This window comes from Rhincodon typus, chromosome 7 (assembly GCF_021869965.1).
Source record: "Rhincodon typus isolate 14 chromosome 7, sRhiTyp1.1, whole genome shotgun sequence".
Taxonomy (NCBI): domain Eukaryota; kingdom Metazoa; phylum Chordata; class Chondrichthyes; order Orectolobiformes; family Rhincodontidae; genus Rhincodon; species Rhincodon typus.
Genome location: NC_063338.1, coordinates 16,364,263 through 16,381,875, shown reverse-complemented (window position 1 = coordinate 16,381,875; position 17,613 = coordinate 16,364,263). Strand labels below are relative to the sequence as shown.

Sequence of the window (17,613 nt, the reverse complement as noted above, 5' to 3'; positions counted from 1 at the left end):
GTGCATTGAGTATAGGAGTTGGGAGCTCATGTCGCGGCCGTACAGGACATTGGTTCAGCCACTTTTGGAGTATTGCACGCAATTCTGGTCTCCCTCCTGTAGGAAAGATATTGTGAAAACAGAAAGGGTTCAGAAAAGATCTACAAGGATGTTGCCAGGGTTGGAGGTTTTGAGCTTATAGGGAGAGGCTGAATAGGCTTGGGGCTATTTCCTCTGGAGCGGCGGTTTATAAAATCATGAGGGGCATGGATAGGGTAATTAGGCAAGGTCTTTTCCCTGGGGTGGGAGAGTCCTAAACTAGAGGGCATAGGTTTAAGGTAAGAGGGGAAAAATATAAAAGGGACCTTAGGGGCAACTTTTTCATGCAGAGGGTAGTGCGTGTATGGAATGAGCTGTCAGAGGAAGTGGTGGAGACTGGTACAATTACAACATTTAAAAAGCATCTGGATGGGTATATGAATAGGAAAGGGTTTAGAGGGATATGGGCCAAATGCTGGCAAATGGGACTAGATTTATATGGGATCTCTGGTTGGCATGAATGAATTGGACCGAAGGGTCTGTTTCCGTGCTGTATATTTCTATGACTGTGACGCTAAGTGAATACAGAGCATCCTCATTATTGAAAGCCTTCAGATCTGGTGTTTATTCTGAATAACTTTCATTTTTGAATTTAATACTTGATTTAAATGTACAATATCAGGGGGCTTTTCCAATACGCAGAAGTGATGAGGAAGGATTCTTCTCCCTGATCTAACAACTCCCCATTTCTGCAGTATGGAGTCTCCATTGTATCTTTTAACTAAAAATATGAGGAGCAACTGGAGGATGAGGAAGGATCAAAATGAATGAAAAAGAATTTAAATAGCATCTTTCACAACCTCATGACATAGAATCCCTACAGTGCGGAAGCAGGCTATTCAGCCCATTGAGTCCCCACTGACCTGCTGAACAACATCCTACCCAGGCCCACCCAATCCTGATAACCCTGTATTTTCCATTACTAACCCACCTGGCCTGCACACCATGAGCAATTTAGCATAGCCAATCCAACTAACCTGCACATCTTTGGACCCAGACAAAACCCACACAAACTCCACACAGACAGTCACCCGAGGATGGAATCGAACCCGGGTCCCTGGCATTGTGAGGCTGCAGCGCTAACCACCGAGCCACTGTGCTGCCCAAGACAGCTGCCTTAAAGTGTAGTGACTAGATTGTACACAACACTCCAGCCCTCTCCAGCTGGGGCCTGACCAGTGTACTACTTACAACTCATGCCAGAATGTGATGCTGGGAAGTAGTTCACCATTACCAATCCTTTGCTTATAGTGTGTCTAGGGCCTTCCAAGTTACCAGTCGGTCAGGATGGATCACTTGTGAAACGAAACAGAAGAGGCATTTGTCTTAGTTAACAAGATGATTTATTCCATGATATCAATAAGTGTTAATTACATTACTAGTCAGGCATAAACACTATAAAGGCTCTCAGGAGGTGTACTGAATGCATCAGCTCCCTTCAATTACCCATGCAGAACTTAACTGTCTGTACCAAAAGACTGTGATATTATCAGATTGGGTGGATTTGCTGCAACATGAACATTTAACTCTTTCATAGCCAATGTTTTATACAGTAACCAATGATTTATAAGGTTTCAGCATACTGTCAACATGAATACAAAGCTAATAGCAACATTGATGAGGTTGTAAGTGTAGTTATTGTAAATGATTTGATTGCTTATTGTATAGTCACCAACAACAAAATGATAATTTTGATTGTTCCGATTGATTGAATGCCCATTTGGAATGATTAATGGTTAACTGTAAAGCATTGATGAACTGAATTAAGAACACCTTGATTAGGCTATTGAATGTGTAAACAGCAGCACAGAGGATGGACATACAAGCTGCTATCACTTGGCTGACGCTGACTTTCCTGACATTACTCCCATTATCCATTGGAAGAAGCCAACTTTGTTGCTGTATTCAATGACGTACTCTGGATAGATCTGGTGCTTCTCAAATATGACGAAGACTGATGGGTTGCAGCCATCGTCAGTGCAGCTGTCATACAGATTGGTATACGAGCCGTCTTTTGAAGGTGGCCGACGATATTGTGCCTTTCCTTTGAAAAACTGGCCAACCAGGACCCTTGCCAGAAACATAGTCTTCATGGCTGCTGTGGCGGAGGAGAAATAATTGTCGGCGTAGGATGCATCTCTGGCCAGGTAACTCCCTATCAATGGAACAGATCATTGTTGAGTACACACACAAAAAGTAGTGAACAAAGACAGAAATGAAACCGCATTTTCTTTTACCGTGTGCGCATCTGACCAGTCCACAGGCTCTCCACTTTCTGATGGAGATCCAGTCTCAGAATTGGAACAGATTCAGATTACCACCCAACACAACCTTCCCAAGTCTTGCCTCATTGTTGCAATGAGCCAGCTAAAAGCTGATAGATCAGACCTCACACATAAAACGAAAAACCTGATCAACGGGATTGCACTTCAGAAAGCAGACCCGCCTCCCAAGAGCTGGGGGTGGTTTTAGACATCTGCAATGGGTGGACCACCAGGCTGGTACCCTGCACCATTCCTCACCACCCACCAGGATAATCTACCCTCACATGTGAAAATCTTCTCCTCACCTCTTATTTTCTTTCACTTGCCCCCTCCCCATAGGACTGTGCCCTCTTTAAGGTAATGGAGTGGGCAGGGGTTTAGTTCAGTTGCCAGTGTGCATTCAGTCACCATGGTGACCAACACAGCAGAGGTTGCTCGTGTCCTCAAAAGATCAAAGCACAGGGAAATAAAACACACTGAAGCTCACACACGCACAGGATACAAAAATTCACACACGCACGAGAAGGCACAAAGAAACTCCCATGCACACATGCTTGTGCACACCCATCGGTACACATACACACACACCAAGGCAGTGATTAGGAGGAAGCCTCTGTTCATTTTCATTCTCCCTAGAAATTTCAGCGCAGAAACAGAGAGATCTGGGAACGTACATAACAAACCTCTCAAGGTAGCCGGGCAGGTTAATAAAGACGGCCCCTTCAATTCACAAGCAAATAAAAAGAGGAAACCGGGGAAAGCAGAGGGGAAGGTCTGTGATAGAATGGAGAGAGGGAGAGGTTAAACGGTAAAAGGTGAAGGGCCGCAGGGAGTGGTAAGAAGGCGAGTAGAGGAATAAAAAAAAGAAACAAGCCCGAGGTGGGGTGTGAAAGGCAGGGTGACAGGATAGCTCCTGTTTGGGCCTCCTCTGTCAGACTTTCTCAATTGTGGTGCCCAGGATGGTCAAAATACTCCAATTGAAGTCAGAATACAAAGTGAAAAAAGAAGATAGATACAACAAAGAACAAACTAGCAAAGAGACACGATACAACACGAGGGCAGAGGTGGCAATCAGAAATTTTTGAAGTCCATGTTGAGTTCACTATAGCCCAATCAACAGAGAATGATATGCTGCTCCTGTTGAGTTTCAGTGGAGAATTATAAAATCAGACTGGGAGAAAGGCAGAGAATAAAAATGACAGGCCTTTGGGAGCTCAGGGTCATTCTCAGAGACTCAACTTCGCTGAGCACCCAGTCAGTGCTGAACCCCCCACCCAATGTAGAGGAGACCACATGGTGAATATCGGATACTGAATACTACATTAAAAGAATGACAAGTAAATTGCTGCCCTACTTAAGATGAGTGTTTAGAGCCTTGGACGATGAGAAGGGAGGGGTTGAAAGCACAGCATTGCATCTCTGAAGCCTGTATAGAAAAGTGCCCCAAGGAACGAGTTCTGAGGAATGGTCACTCAACCCGAAACGTTAACTCTGATTTCTCTCCACAGATGCTGCCAGACCTGCTGATCTTTTTCCAACAATTTCTATTTTTGTTTCTGATTTACAGCATCCGCAGTTTTTCTTTTCAGTCTTTACTTACATTCAGCAACTTCACCTTCGACGTGTGTGCCTTTCTCCAGATAAAAAGGTGCTGCTTTGGGTTGCCTTATGGGTTATCCTAGCTTTTTAGGGACCTGTGCATTTGTAGACCTAATTTAGATCTTTAACCCATCTCCCTGTGCCACGCATATATTCTTATGCCAGCGGATAAGTATGAGCTTATGTGTCCTCCTGAATACCCAGAAGCACTGCGCACAGGTAGCTGTCACACCACCTCTGGCAAAAATGCATGAAGGTTGGAAATGCCTGGTGTGCAATGGTCTAAACTAGCTTGGTGTTCTCCTTCGAACAAGAGAATGTTAGCAGGAGGTTTAACAGGCGCATTCAGAATAGGGTTTGATACAGGAAATAAGGAGTTTCTGTTGGTGGAAAGGTCGATTAACAGACGGGGAGGGCATAGATTTCAGGTAGCAGAATCAGAAGGAAGACAAAAGGGTTTTGTTTTTAAAAAACATAGGCAGTTATTTTATCTGGAATGCACTATTTGAAAGGGCATTGAAAGTAGATTCAATAATCACTTTGGAAAGGGCATTGGGTAAATATTAGAGAGACAGAGAAAGTTGCAGTTCCCAGACCGGGAGAGCAAGGTTGTGGGATTGGTTAGTAGATGTTTCCGAATGCACTGTCAGTCTGTCACTCTATCAATCCATGTTTCTAATTGTCACATACCAGCTTTTTAAAAAAAATCAAAAATATGTCAAACAGTGTCCAGTATTTGATTCAAGGGAGGGAATTATTAAGCGTCAATTTTACCCATTCCCACTAATAAACGTGCTGCTGGTCATAAATCATTAAATACATCTGGGAAGTCCTGAGCTCAAGAAAACCAAAAATAAAATGCAACTCCTTTCTTTAACTTTCCCGTAGATTAACTACACCCACTGGCCATGCTTTGTAACAATGCCTAGGTCACGAGTTATCAGGCATGTTGTGTCAGCTGCAAACAGAAACTCAAGGTGAATCACTGATTTTGCCCGTTACCTTTCCCATATCCTTCGCCATGTGTCCCACATGTCCTCCAGTCAAAGTTCTCCTTGAGAACCGTTGAAATAGGTGAGGAATCCCAGCCATAGAAAAGCTGCCTCTCATCCACTGCTTTACCACAATTTTTTTTCTTCATTTGTTCCTTCTGCCTGTCTCACAAATACAAAAAAAAATTCCTGTGACCTTCCTGGAAGAAACTGGAGAAAAGATGTGCTTCTAATGTGTCAAACGTCTTCTGTCTCAGGCTTAATAGGGAAAGGGCAAACATAATTTAAACTTGTCCCCATTGTCGATGATATTCACAACAATGAGTAAAATTCGAAACCATTTAATTGACCAGAAAAAGCTTTGAGAGGACCGTGGTCATGAAAGGTGCTATGGAAATGCACGTCTTCCTTTTACAAACCATTGAAAGACTTCCCAAAGAGCCAGGTTTTGGACTCGCTCAATTTTCTGGATGACGCTGTTCTTCATGGTCCTCTGAAAGAGGGTCTGCACCTGTTTATATTCCTCTGAAGACTCGAGCACTCGAACAAGCTGCAGACAGAATGAATTTGAGATCAGAGTCTGAGAGCACGAGGGACACAGCACATTTAATTACAGCAACATTGAGTACATTTGTTTCACTCTAATGACAGCTTTAAAATGGAAATACATATCGAGCATTATGATGACACTACAAATAGGAGTCTAGTTAATGAGGGAGACGGAGTAGTTAATGGTGAATCTGCTTAATAAGCCAGATGACTAGCAGTGTATATTGACTAGTTAATGAGCGAATCTGGTTAATGAGCGAGAGATAGTAGGAACTGCTGATGGTGGAGTCAGAGATCACAAAGTGTGGAGCTGGAGGAACACAGCAGGCCAAGCAGAGGAGCTTGGGTCCCGACCCAAAACATCAGCTTTCCTGTTGCTCTGATGCTGCCTGGCCAGCACTGTTCCTCCAGCTCCACACTTTGTTATCTCTGGTTTATGAGCAAATCTGGTTAATGAGTGAGAGGGTTAGCATTGTAAGTCTACTGTTCCCCACTTAAAGACTTTGCATTTATAAAGCACTTTCATGTAAATTGACTGCCACATATTGCAACAGTGAATACACTTCAAAAGGTATTCCAGTGGCAGTACAGTGCTTTGGGACATCCTGGAGTAATGCAAGGTGTTACATGAATGCAAACCTTTATTGTGTGCTCCTTCAGAACTTTATTACCTCAAATTCTGTTCTTCTCCTGCAGAATAGAGAGTGTGACATGAATTGCAATGTTCCATCAGCTTGATGGTCCTTTACCTTATACCCATAAGTTGGCTGAGCTGACATTTCCCAATGTGTTGGAATGGCCGTGCTTTGAGCTGGTTCATCTTTAATCTTGTTATTACTGTAAGAGGAGAGGCAGCAGTTAAGCAAAGGACATTTTCAGGATGACCCTTGAAAGCCTCTGATAGGCTGCATGCTATCCCCCACAGAAGCAAATGGCATTTGGGCCATTACTGTACTTTATAAAATGGGCAAACAGGACAATGACATCCAACACCTCCAATCTATCTTGCCATTCAGTTGGATCGTGGTGGGGGTCACAGGTCAATTTTATTTATCCATTAGTTGCTCGAAATTATTTCCCGAGCAAACAAAAATCTGTAGATCTCATCTGTGGAATCAGCATTTAGCTTTTACAGCCCTTTGACAGAGCAAATTCTAGATTTCCATTAGCCCGTGTACGAAAAAGTGCTTCCTGATTCCTCCTACCTGGCCCAGCTCTCATGTTAGAATTGCTTAGAGAATCATGAGCCATTTTATTTCTTTCAGATGGAGTTCTTTACCAGTTGTGTTTTGCAGTAAAATAACTAGCATATTGCCAATGGCCACAGTCATTGATGATGTGTGAGGAATGTTACAAATCAGTCTGTTTCAATCCGATACATCAAGGATCTATAGCCTCCTCTCAGGTCCATTAGCTGGATGGCCAAGGACTATGTTTAACAGCCCTCCAGGAAGTAAGACCTTTTGAAATAGGAAGACAGAATATGGCCTGTTGTGTCTGCTTTGCCATTCAATACAATTGTGGCCAATCTTTAACTTCAAGTCCTCTTTTCTACGCTTCCTCCCTATCCTTCGAGTCCCTGAGGGACCAAGAATTCTCAGCGTGAAAAGCGTCCAGTGATAGAGTGTCCACAGGCCATTGAGGTCAAGAATTCCAACAACACTCAATCCTTTGAGTGAAGAAATTTCTCCTCGTCTCAAAATGGTCCAAAATGATCGATCTCTTATTCTGAGTCTGTTCCTCTTTTTCTAAAAGAGTCCCCAGTCAGGAGTCTCGGTGTCTACCCTGTAAGCCTCCTCAGAAGCTTGTGTGTTTCACCAAGATCAAATTTCAGAATATAGACCCAGTTTGCACAGCCTGTCACCAAACAACAAGTCTCTCATCCCAGGGATCAATTTATTGCACAATCACTGCATCGCTCCCCCATTGTATTAGATATGGAGATCAAAACTGCACATAGTACTCTAGCTACAGGCTCAATGAAACCCTGTACGACTGTAATGTAGACTTTATCCTTGTATTCCAATCCTCTTGCAATAAAGGCCAATGTGCCATTTGCTTTTCTACGTTGTTAAAAAATTCAGTCACAGGATGTGGGTGTGACTTGCTGGGTCAGAATTTGTTGCCCATTTGTAGATGCCCTAGAAAGGCAGTGGAGAGCTGCTTTCTTGAACCACTGCAGCCCATAATGTTTAGGTAGCCCCACAACGATGTCAGGTTGTCCATCTTCATTGCCTCTTTTGAGACTTGAGATCAGTACAACTGAATGGACTGCTAGAGGTAATTTCAAACCAGTCAAGGATGGTAGTTACTTTCCCTAAAGAGGATTATTCAACAAGGACGTGTTTTTGATGACAATTGACAATGGACTTTTAATTCCAGGTTTTTACTGAATTCAAATTCCACCATCTGACCTGGCAAGATTTGAACCCAGCTTCACAGAATATTATCTGGGTCTCTGGATTACGAGTCAAGCACCATTAGGCTACTTCCCTCATAGCTTGCTCTACCTCCATGCTAACTTTGTGTGTTCCTGGTATGGTACACCCAAGTCTTGTTGGACATCAACATTCCACAGTTTTAACAAAGTATTCAGCTTTTTCATTCTTAGGACCAAAGTGAATAACCTCACACATTATATTCCACTGCTCTCTTGTTACCCACTCACTTAACCTGTCTCTTTTCAGTCTCAAGATGTCCCTTCCACAGCCCATCTCAAAGATTAATCTCCAGGATACTGTTGTAAGCAATGCAGGACAGAAAAAAAAAATTGTGCTGACATGAAAATAAATGGTGTTTTTTCTTTTATACATTTGTTCATTAATTATAAAAACAAGGGACTGCAGGACAAAGGCTATTGTGATTGATTGCCAAGGTTCATTCAATTAGATGATGAGCAGTTCATTCACTTTCCAATTGGTGCAGGAAGGCAGGGCTCTCTGATGATGGAAATGTTGAGTGACCAACGCTGAGTGTGTGGGCAGTCATATGATGATATCCATCAAACACAGTCAAACTTACCAGGGGTGTCAAGGAGGGATCTTGTAGCACAGTGGTCGTGCCTCTACCTCTGGGCCAGGAAGCTTAGATTCAAGTCCCACTTGTTCCAGAGGTTCATGCTAACATCTCTGAATGGGTAGATCAGAAAATTTCCACCAGGGGTATCAAGCAATTCATTGCCTCCTCAGAGGTTTAACTACCATTAATGATAAGGACAGCTCCATTTGTACAAGAATGGGGAAGACACGAACAAAGATAATACTCAAAAGAAACCGGGTGATCAATATACCTACAAAGATCGGAGTTGAGACTCTGCAAGACTCAGTTTTTTGGCTCAGAATTGAAAGTTCAGAAAGAACAAAATTGGGCATTTACAATTGCAATTTGTACCTCTATTACAAGGGGACTGGACTAGAACTGAGAAAAGTGACTTCAATTGTACACCTGTTTGGTGACAGCACACCTGGAGTACTTTGACCTGTGTATTAAGGGAACAATACACTTGATTTGGAGATAGAGTAGAGGTTCATTACGTTGGTTCCTGGGATGAGAACGTTTCTCCAATGATGAGAAGCTGAGTTAATTAGACCTGTATTCTCTAGGATTTAGAAGAATGAGTGGTGATCTCATTGAAATGTAACATCTTCTGAAGGGGCTTGACAGTACGAAATCATTCCCCTTCCCCCCAACCAAATCCCCTTCCCAACCCCCATGACCTCCCTTTTCTGGGGGACCTGGGACAAAGGGGCACAGTTTCGGAAAAGGGGACCAATTATTAAGGACTGACATGAGGAGAAATTATTTCACTCAGAGGGTTGTGAATAATTGGGAGTTGCTTCCCCAGATGGTTGGGATTGCTCCATCAGTGAATACTGAAGGCTGAGATTGACAGATTTCCAGCTCTATCAGGGAACCGAGGATAAGGGTGACAAGCAGGAAAGTGGGGAGATGAGGATATCAAGTGGCGGACGAGGGGGTGAACATTTTAGGATTTTATTCCAAATTCAAGCCATTGGTGAATTGGGAGCCAGCGTAGGTCAATGGTATGGAGAGAGAGCAAGGTGCAGTCTCCGGTAGGAATGGTGGGAAGAGGTCCGGTAAGGTGGGAGATTGGGTGCCTTTGGGGAAGGTGCTGTGTTGTGGGGGAGGATTCAGTGTGAGTGACTGTGGGCAGAGGAGGGTGGGCTGTCAGAGTGATTGTTGGGGAGGGTGTGTTGTGCAATTATTGGGGGTGTTTCTGTGTGCGATTGTGAGCTCAGTTTGGTCGTTACCCAGGAGTCTGAGCTGGTTTTATTCCCTCTAACCTTTCCTGGGTCACTATTGCAGGAATACATTGGAAACCTTCTGAAGCCCCTGAGTTAAATGTGGGGAATTTTTCAGATGGGGTGATGGGGGGATAGTTCCAGATTCCGGGTACCTGCTCACCAAAAGTTTAAACTTCCCAGGAAATTCCCCACATAGTCACTGCGTCCGGAATGCCACACACAGTCCCCCAAGGCAGGTCTTTCAAATACATGAGATCTCCAGCTGCCTGGGGGATGTTCGAGCCTGTGTGTCAGTACCTGTACATCTGCCTTTCCATTTCCTGCTTCGACATAAACCGAGGTCTTCTCCGGACTTCCCTGCACGTTCCGAGAAGCGTGTTCCTCTGGATCATTGCTTAATGAGAAGGAAAATAACGTCACCATTTTAACCCACGCACAAAAAGTCTTACACGCAAACATTTCAGCTGCTAAAACAGAAACAGTGGGAAAGTAAAACAGCCCTGTGCCTCACCCTGCTTTAGACTCAGTATGTAACTGCCTTTTATTTTGGTTGGAGGCTTTTTACAATGGTATGCTTCGAGCTGGCCAGCGACTGTTTTACTTTTCGGGTTTTGCCAGTTCAGCTGTGGACACTTTCACACGTGAAACTGGACATGTTCTGTTCCTTGAGAGCAGAATGAGCATTTTGCTGCGGATGGTGACACCAATGTGTGCTTTCAGCCACTGCGCTGGCCCTTGTTAACTGATTTCCGGCACTATTTTCTGCTCACAACTGTTCTCTCCCACTGCCCTTGTATATCTGAGCTGCGTGCACTTTGTGTTGGTAAACATCATATAAACCACAGAAGGTGGTGGCTCAGTGGATATTACTCTCCCCTCTAAGTTGGAAAGTTGTGGGCTCGTGCCCCACCCCAGGGGCTCGATCTTAATCCAGGCTGACGTTCCTGCAAAAGTTACATTCAGCTTGCCTTTCAATCCTGCTCGAACCATGTCAAGATGCACAAGTGCCTAGTAAAGTCCCCACTATAGTTAACTGAATACAAAAGTTCAGTTTGAGACTTTAGTCCAGCGGTGAAGGAGTGCTGCACTGTCCGAGCAGCAGCCTTTCCAATGAGGTGATGAACCCAAGGTTTCACCTGCCCCCATGGAGGATGGAAATGATATCACGGACTCCCTGCGTGTGGAAGCAGGCCATTCAGACCATCCAGTCCACACCCACCCTCTGACGAGCATCCCACCCAATCCTGTAACCCCATATTAACCATCTAACCCGCACATCTTTGGGCTGTGGGAGGAAACCAGAGCATCCGGAGGAAACCCATGCAGACACAGGGAGAACGTGCAAACTCCGCACAGACAGTTGCCCGAGGGCGGAACTGAACCCAGGTCCCTGGTGCTGTGAGGCAGCAGTGCTAACCACTGAGCCACTGTGTCCCCACTCCTCTTTCTGGTATGCTAAATCATATTTTCTGCATTCAGGGGACAAGACTCCTAAGCCAAGCAGAAAAAGTTCACAGCAAGAAATAGGTTTATTTGTAACAAGAAGCGTCTTAAAGAGGTTTCAGGAGGTGGCAGCGTTCAAAGAAATGCAGGCATGTTCCTCCTGTCTTGGTCAACATCTATCCCTCAATTTTTTGTTCCCTTTATTCATTCACGGGATGAGGGCACTGCTGGCCTGGCAGCATTTATTGCCCATCCCTAATTGCCCAGAGGGCAGTTAAGTGTCAACCACACTGCTGTGGGTCTGGAGTCACATGTAGGCCAGACCAGGTAAGGATGGCAGTTTCCTTCCCTAAAGGACATTACTGAACCAGAATGGGTTTTTCCCAATAATTGACAATGGATTCATGGTCATCATTAGATTCTTAATTCCAGATATTTACTGAATTCAAAATCCACCATCTGCCATGGCGGGGGTTCGAACCTGGGTCCCCCAAAATGTTATCTGGAACTCTGGATTAATGTTATCTAGGCCATCACCTCCCCATAAACAAAATAGATTTGCTTATGGGACCCTGCTGTGCACAAATGCAGTGCTTCCCAAATTGCAACAGCACCTCAGGGGCTGTGGAGTGTTATGAGATACTCTGGCCCACCTGAAAGACACTAGATTAATGCAGACCAACCATTATTCTTTTAAAGAAAACAAAGACTGAATGAAAAGTTGTTCTGTGAACCAGATGTGAGTTCTTCCTCACAGTAAAGTGACCGTACCTTCAAAGTCCACTGTGTAGTAATGCCTGTCTATCTGGAATTCTGCTTTCTCCTTGCTATTTGCCAAATACAGGTTCTCCAGGTCAGCTGATGTGATTAAGGAAGCAGCATTGGAATCTTCCTGTCAGATTACAACACCAGAGGTGAGGAGAAAGACTGGCTCAAAACCAAAACACAGTGGGTGCTGCAAATCAGAACAAAAAATGCTGGAAAAAAATACTCAGCGGCAGTTAGGCAGCAAAGAGGAAAACAAGTCAATGTTTTAGGTTTGCTGCCCATTCTAAGAGAAGATAAAAAAGTTACGAGCTATTAAGCTGGTGGAAGGTGGCAGGATGAAGAGAAAGCTTTGTGAGGGGTTCAGGGAAGATTAGATAACAAAACATTTCACGGTGCTATAGCAAAGAGATTGGTAACAGATACAAGTAAAGAAAGGTCATGTCCAAAAGAAGTATGAATTGGTACGTTTAAAAAAACCGTCTGAATGCAACATGAAGGCAGAAAGAAACAACACAAGATGAACTCAACAGGACAATAAAAAAGGACAAACATGATGAGAAATTTCTCCACCTAGAGAGTGGTGAGCCTGTGTAATTCTCTGCCATAGAAAGGAGCTGAGGCCAAAACATTGAATATTTTCAAGACAGAGATAGATATATGGCAAAAAAACTGCAGATGCTGGAATCCAAGGTAGACAAACAGGAGGCTGGAAGAACACAGCAGGCCAGGCAGCATCTGGAGGAACTGATCAGTCAATGTTTTGGGTATTACCCTTCTTCAGGACTGGATGTGGGGAAAGGGGGAGCTGCCGATAAAGAGTGAGGCGGTGGGGGGAGGTGGAGACAGAATGGTGGTGATAGGTGGACACTGGTAGTAGGTATGACCTGGTTAGTCAATGGGAGGGATGAATCCGGTTGGTGGCTGGAAGGGAGGGTTAGAAGGTGGAATGGAAGGGAGGAGGCGGGGCTGGAAAGGGAGCCGAGGAATGGTTGGCAAAAGTATTTGAAATTGGAGAACTCGGTGTTGAGACCTCCGGGCTGTAGGATGCCCAGGAGGAAGATAAGGTGTTGTTCCTCAAATTTGCGTTCCGAGTTGCTGTGACACTGCAGGAGACTGAGGACAGACATGTCGTAGGGAGAGTCGGGGCGGGGTGAGTTGAAATGGGCGTTGACCGGGAGGTTAGGTTGGCCGTTACGGGCCAGGCGCAGATGACTAAAGGGGTCAAAGGGTATGGGGAGAAAGCCGGAACAGGGTACTGCGTTGGAGGATCAACCATGATCATATTGAATGGTGGAGCAGGCTCAAAGGGCCGAATGGCCTACTCCTGAGGGGGGCGAGGGTTTGGAATGGCTTCAATCTTCATTAGACTAAGCAAACCAAATCTGTAGCAATAACATAATGGTTAAGTTCATGTATACAAGGTAGTATTCTGGAGTAGTACGTTAAGGAACCTACTATAGCACAGCCTAAAATAAAACAGTTCTGAAGAAGGGTCACTGGACCGAAACTTTGCTTTCTCTCCACAGATGCTGCCTGACCTGCTGAGTTTCTCCAGCGATTTATGCTTCTGTTGTGTGACAAGCTACTTTAGTATTGGGTGATGAGAAAGGTGAATGCATAAGATTGTATGAAAGGGGCCTCTAGGGCAAACTGACTATTAACGTGACAGAATTTTATACCAAGATTGGATGTAAATTATTTATGTTTGAAACTCGAGTTGAAGAAAGCAAACCATGTGGATATGAGGGATGAGTCAGTTGATGTTGAGTGGCAAACTACTTTAGAAGAAATGACAGTACACAAGAAATGGGGTAACAAGGTGTAGAGCTGGATGAACACAGCAGGCCAAGCAGCATCAGAGGAGCAGGAAGGCTGACGTTTCGGGCCTAGACCCTTCTTCTTGGGGGTAAGTATTTTTTTAAAAAATAATCAACTGGTATTGGCAAAAATGTACAGTCATTTGAGGCATGGAGAATGTTAATGCAAACTAGTATGGACCAGAGTGCCAGATGATATGTTTCTTTTGAATATGGTCCATGTAATTCAACACAGGAACCAGAAGCTCACCTGTTTACCGTATTCAATCCACTCTCCAGTGTTAGCCTGCCAGTACCAAAGCCATTCAGTGGTTATGGTGTAGTGCTGAGGTTCGGTGACGGACGAGACAGTGGACAGACGCCTCACCTTGTTCAAGTTGTTGGTCATGGTCATAAAATTAATGGCTGGGGGTCCAGCTCTGCTTCCGAAAACAAACAGACAATTCAGTTGTCATCCAAAGAGTAAAGTCAATCCTTGTCAAATGTTATGCTTTTGAGTATTACTGTGCAGCAGCATCACATAAAACCCCATAAGCAGACTTTCTGTTCTTTATGTAGGAGTGCCCTTTGTGCCTGATCTCCGTCTGTGACATCCACCACACTGGCTAGGAGCCAACTCTGAGCCCAAGCTTCTTCAGTTCACCTGCAAACTTTAAAGGGCTGCCAAATCCTCTTCGTTTAACCCTTTGTTCAGAGGCTTTGAAAACTTGCCACAAAGCCAGCTTAGAACAAACGTTACAGAAATCAGCTGCACTCTAAACTATCAGCTACTTGGGAGCAGTGATAGTAGGAACTGCAGATGCTGGAGAATGCGAGATAACAAGGTGTAGAGCTGGATGAACACAGCAGGCCAAGCAGCATCAGAGGAGCAGGAAGGCTGACGTTTCGGGCCTAGACCCTAGCAGCCAGGCTGAACTGGCGCAGCTAAACTGAGGATGACCAAAAGCTAACACATCAAACCCTGTGACACACCCTTCCCCCACGCTCCGTGTGTTCAATCCTCCGAAGGAAGTAAGTGTGTGTGGATGGACAACAGTCAAAGCACATCAATGCAAACAGTAATGAGATCAGCCATGATGGTATTAACTGGCAGAGTAGGTGCAACGGGCTGTCCAGCTTACTACTGCTTTAGATGTTTGTTTTGGATGGCATTATTGAATAAGTGACATTGAGGAGTTGGCGAGAGGATGAGAAACCACAAGTGATGCGGAAACTCAGTCATCCTTCTACTAAAAGGCATCCAACCCTGTTAAACCAGGACTGACAATGTTTTTGGACTGGTTAACAGGACACGAGCTGAGAAAGGGACAAGTACAGAGGAAACGATTTACATTGCTTAGCTCCTGTAAGAATAAACCCAGAGGGAGTAACTTTATTTACACAGCAGGTTGTTACCGTCTGGACTGAAGAGAGAAGGAAAGCTAATTCAATCAGGACGTTCAGAAGAGAATTATCTAAATGCTGCAATACTCCAGGGAATGTTTCCAGGGAGAGAGCAGGGGAGTGCAACTGATTGGATCACTCTTTCAAGGAGTCAACACATGAACAATGAGTTCAATGGCCTCCCTCAGATTCAAATAAAATGATTTTCAATTCAAATTAATTATTACATCATTTTTGTCTCAAAGCAAATCACCAGAACCGAGTTTGGGCTGAGAATGCTGATAAACACAGGCGGCCCAGGACAGGAGGCGCCTTATAGTGTTTGACTGCGCTTCAGGATAATGGAATGTGTGTTGGATAGGATGGGGAGAAAAAGAAGTGTACATGTGCGTGTTTGTGTGACAGAGTTTGTGTATGTGTGAACTTGTGTATGTAAGCGCGTCTGAGAATAGGTGTTTGTGAGCATACATTTATAATATTTATTGTGAGAGATAGAGTGTGCACGTGCATGCGTGTTTGTGTGTGAGAGAGAGAGTGCATGTGAGAATATGTGTTTCTGTTTGTGTGTGTCGGAGTGTATTGAGGATGTGTGAATGTGAGAACGTTCATGTGTGAGTGTGTGTGTGTTTGTGAGAACATGTGTGTCTCTCTGTGTGTGTGTGTGTGTGTGTGTGTGTGTGTGTGTGGGGGGGGGGTGGGGGGGTGCGGGTGTGGGTGTGTGTGGGGGAATGTGTCTCTCTGTGAGCATGCGAGAGTGCATGTGTGACAGTCTGTGTGTGTGTCCGCGTCTCTGTGTGCGAGTGTGCGTGTGCGTGCCAGTCTGTGTGTGCACGCGCCAGTCTGTGTCTATGTGTGAAAATGAGTGCGTGCTGAGGCAAAAAAATGAAATAAAAACTGTGAGGAATCAATTTAAATAAGGAGACCAATGTCACTTTGAAAGTTTATAACAGCAAATTTACATTCCTCCCCAGATATAAACATTTCCATCATCACTAACACCCTTATTCCCCCCCTTCCCTCCATAAGAGTTAGGGTCACCCGTGGTTTGTAATTTACCTAAAAATGGCCAAAGAGGATTGGTAGCTGAAGCAGTTATTTACACAGTCAGAATTGTGACCTTCATACTCTTAGCAACCAGATAAGATAATGAAGTGTCTCATAGGAATCTCACAAGTGAGTCTTATTAAAAATAAGGAAAAACGTAGCCACTGCTTACACCAAGATAGTTTTGATAAGGGAAGCACTGATAGAAGCCCTTCTTGCAATTAAAGATTGTTGGTTAACGTGGGATAGAAGGGGAAAAGCTTGACTCACATTCTGAAGGGTCCCGACCCAAAATGTCAACTTTCCTGCTCCTCTGATGCTGCCTGGCCTGCTGTGTTCCTCCAGCTCCACACTGTATTGTCTCTGACTCATTTGCAGGTCTTGCTATCTCACATTAGTTAAGACCCTTTCCGTGATTGTAATCACATATACATACATGTATACACACACACGTACGCATAGGTATAATAGCAGTTTTAAAGTATTCAACATCAAGGGATTTAATTGGATTCCTGTAAAGCAGCTTTAAACACACAGACCTTCTTGATAAGGAGCACCCTTGAAAAAAACCTTGAAAGAGGCCACTTTTATTAGTTGGTTCAAAGTTGTGTAGTAAAGTTTAGAAGAAAAAGCCTGATCTTGCAAATAATTCAGATTCTTTAGATATTTGTCATTGCATTTTATATACACCTGTATAGGTATACGAAAGTTCTAAATACAATCAACAAACTAATATTAAAGCATTGAACTGAATTCCTATGGACAGACAGCCTTAGACATCAGCAAGGAGCCCCCATACTGCAGCAGGGAGGATTGAATAACAGAGACAAGAGTCAGTAGTACTGGAATGTAGTTGAATAAAATGCAATGTGAAAGCCCAAAGGTGGGTGATAAAGGTGTCTGGTAAACATCATGAGATCACAGGAAGCCCTGGAGATGTCCATCACTGACCATGCAGTCACATGATTAACTTGACGGGACATGTACGTAACCATTTAATAATATGATTGATTTGTAATAATCAAAGACAGGCTGCAAACTCATGAGTAAAAGTTTATGCCTTTCCATTGTTTAGTCAAGCAGCTTCTGGACTCCCTGGGGTTTCTTCCCATCAGCGTTACATCGATAAACTTGTTAATAATGGAAGAGGCTCTGGGTGTCGAGTGATTCGGTTGGTCATTCCACTCCAACGTGTATGTGCAAACGTGTATCTCTGTGTCCGTGTGAGAGAGAATGAATGACAAAGAGAGTGCGTCTGCGCGACAGAGTGCATGCACGTGTGTGCGTGGCTGTGTGAGAGAACGTGTGCATGTGTCTACTTGCATGTATATGAGAATGTGTGTGTGAGAGAGAACGTGTGATTGTGTGTGTGTGTGTGTGAGAGAGAACGTGTGATTGTGTGTGTGTGTGT

At 44.2% G+C, this 17,613-nt stretch overlaps 1 protein-coding gene across 5 annotated transcripts in view; it reads right to left on the bottom strand.

Annotated features, from left to right (window-relative positions):
* Positions 1-1,402: 1,402 nt before the first annotated feature.
* The window catches only part of LOC109922502 (protein mono-ADP-ribosyltransferase PARP12-like), a 35,891-nt gene continuing 19,680 nt past the window's right edge, over positions 1,403-17,613 (bottom strand). For 2 of the 5 annotated variants that reach the window (XM_048598909.1, XM_048598908.1), the window contains 7 exons: positions 14,026-14,197; positions 11,962-12,082; positions 10,045-10,141; positions 6,154-6,319; positions 5,353-5,483; positions 4,944-5,095; positions 1,403-2,233 (listed from right to left, as the gene is read on the bottom strand). In XM_048598909.1, coding sequence (XP_048454866.1) covers positions 1,911-2,233; positions 4,944-5,095; positions 5,353-5,483; positions 6,154-6,319; positions 10,045-10,141; positions 11,962-12,082; positions 14,026-14,197 — 1,162 coding nt within the window. In that variant the 3' untranslated portion in view covers positions 1,403-1,910. The remainder of the gene's footprint in view (positions 2,234-4,943; positions 5,096-5,352; positions 5,484-6,153; positions 6,320-10,044; positions 10,142-11,961; positions 12,083-14,025; positions 14,198-17,613) is intronic. The other 3 variants (XM_048598911.1, XM_048598910.1, XM_048598912.1) reach the window with 3 other exon arrangements.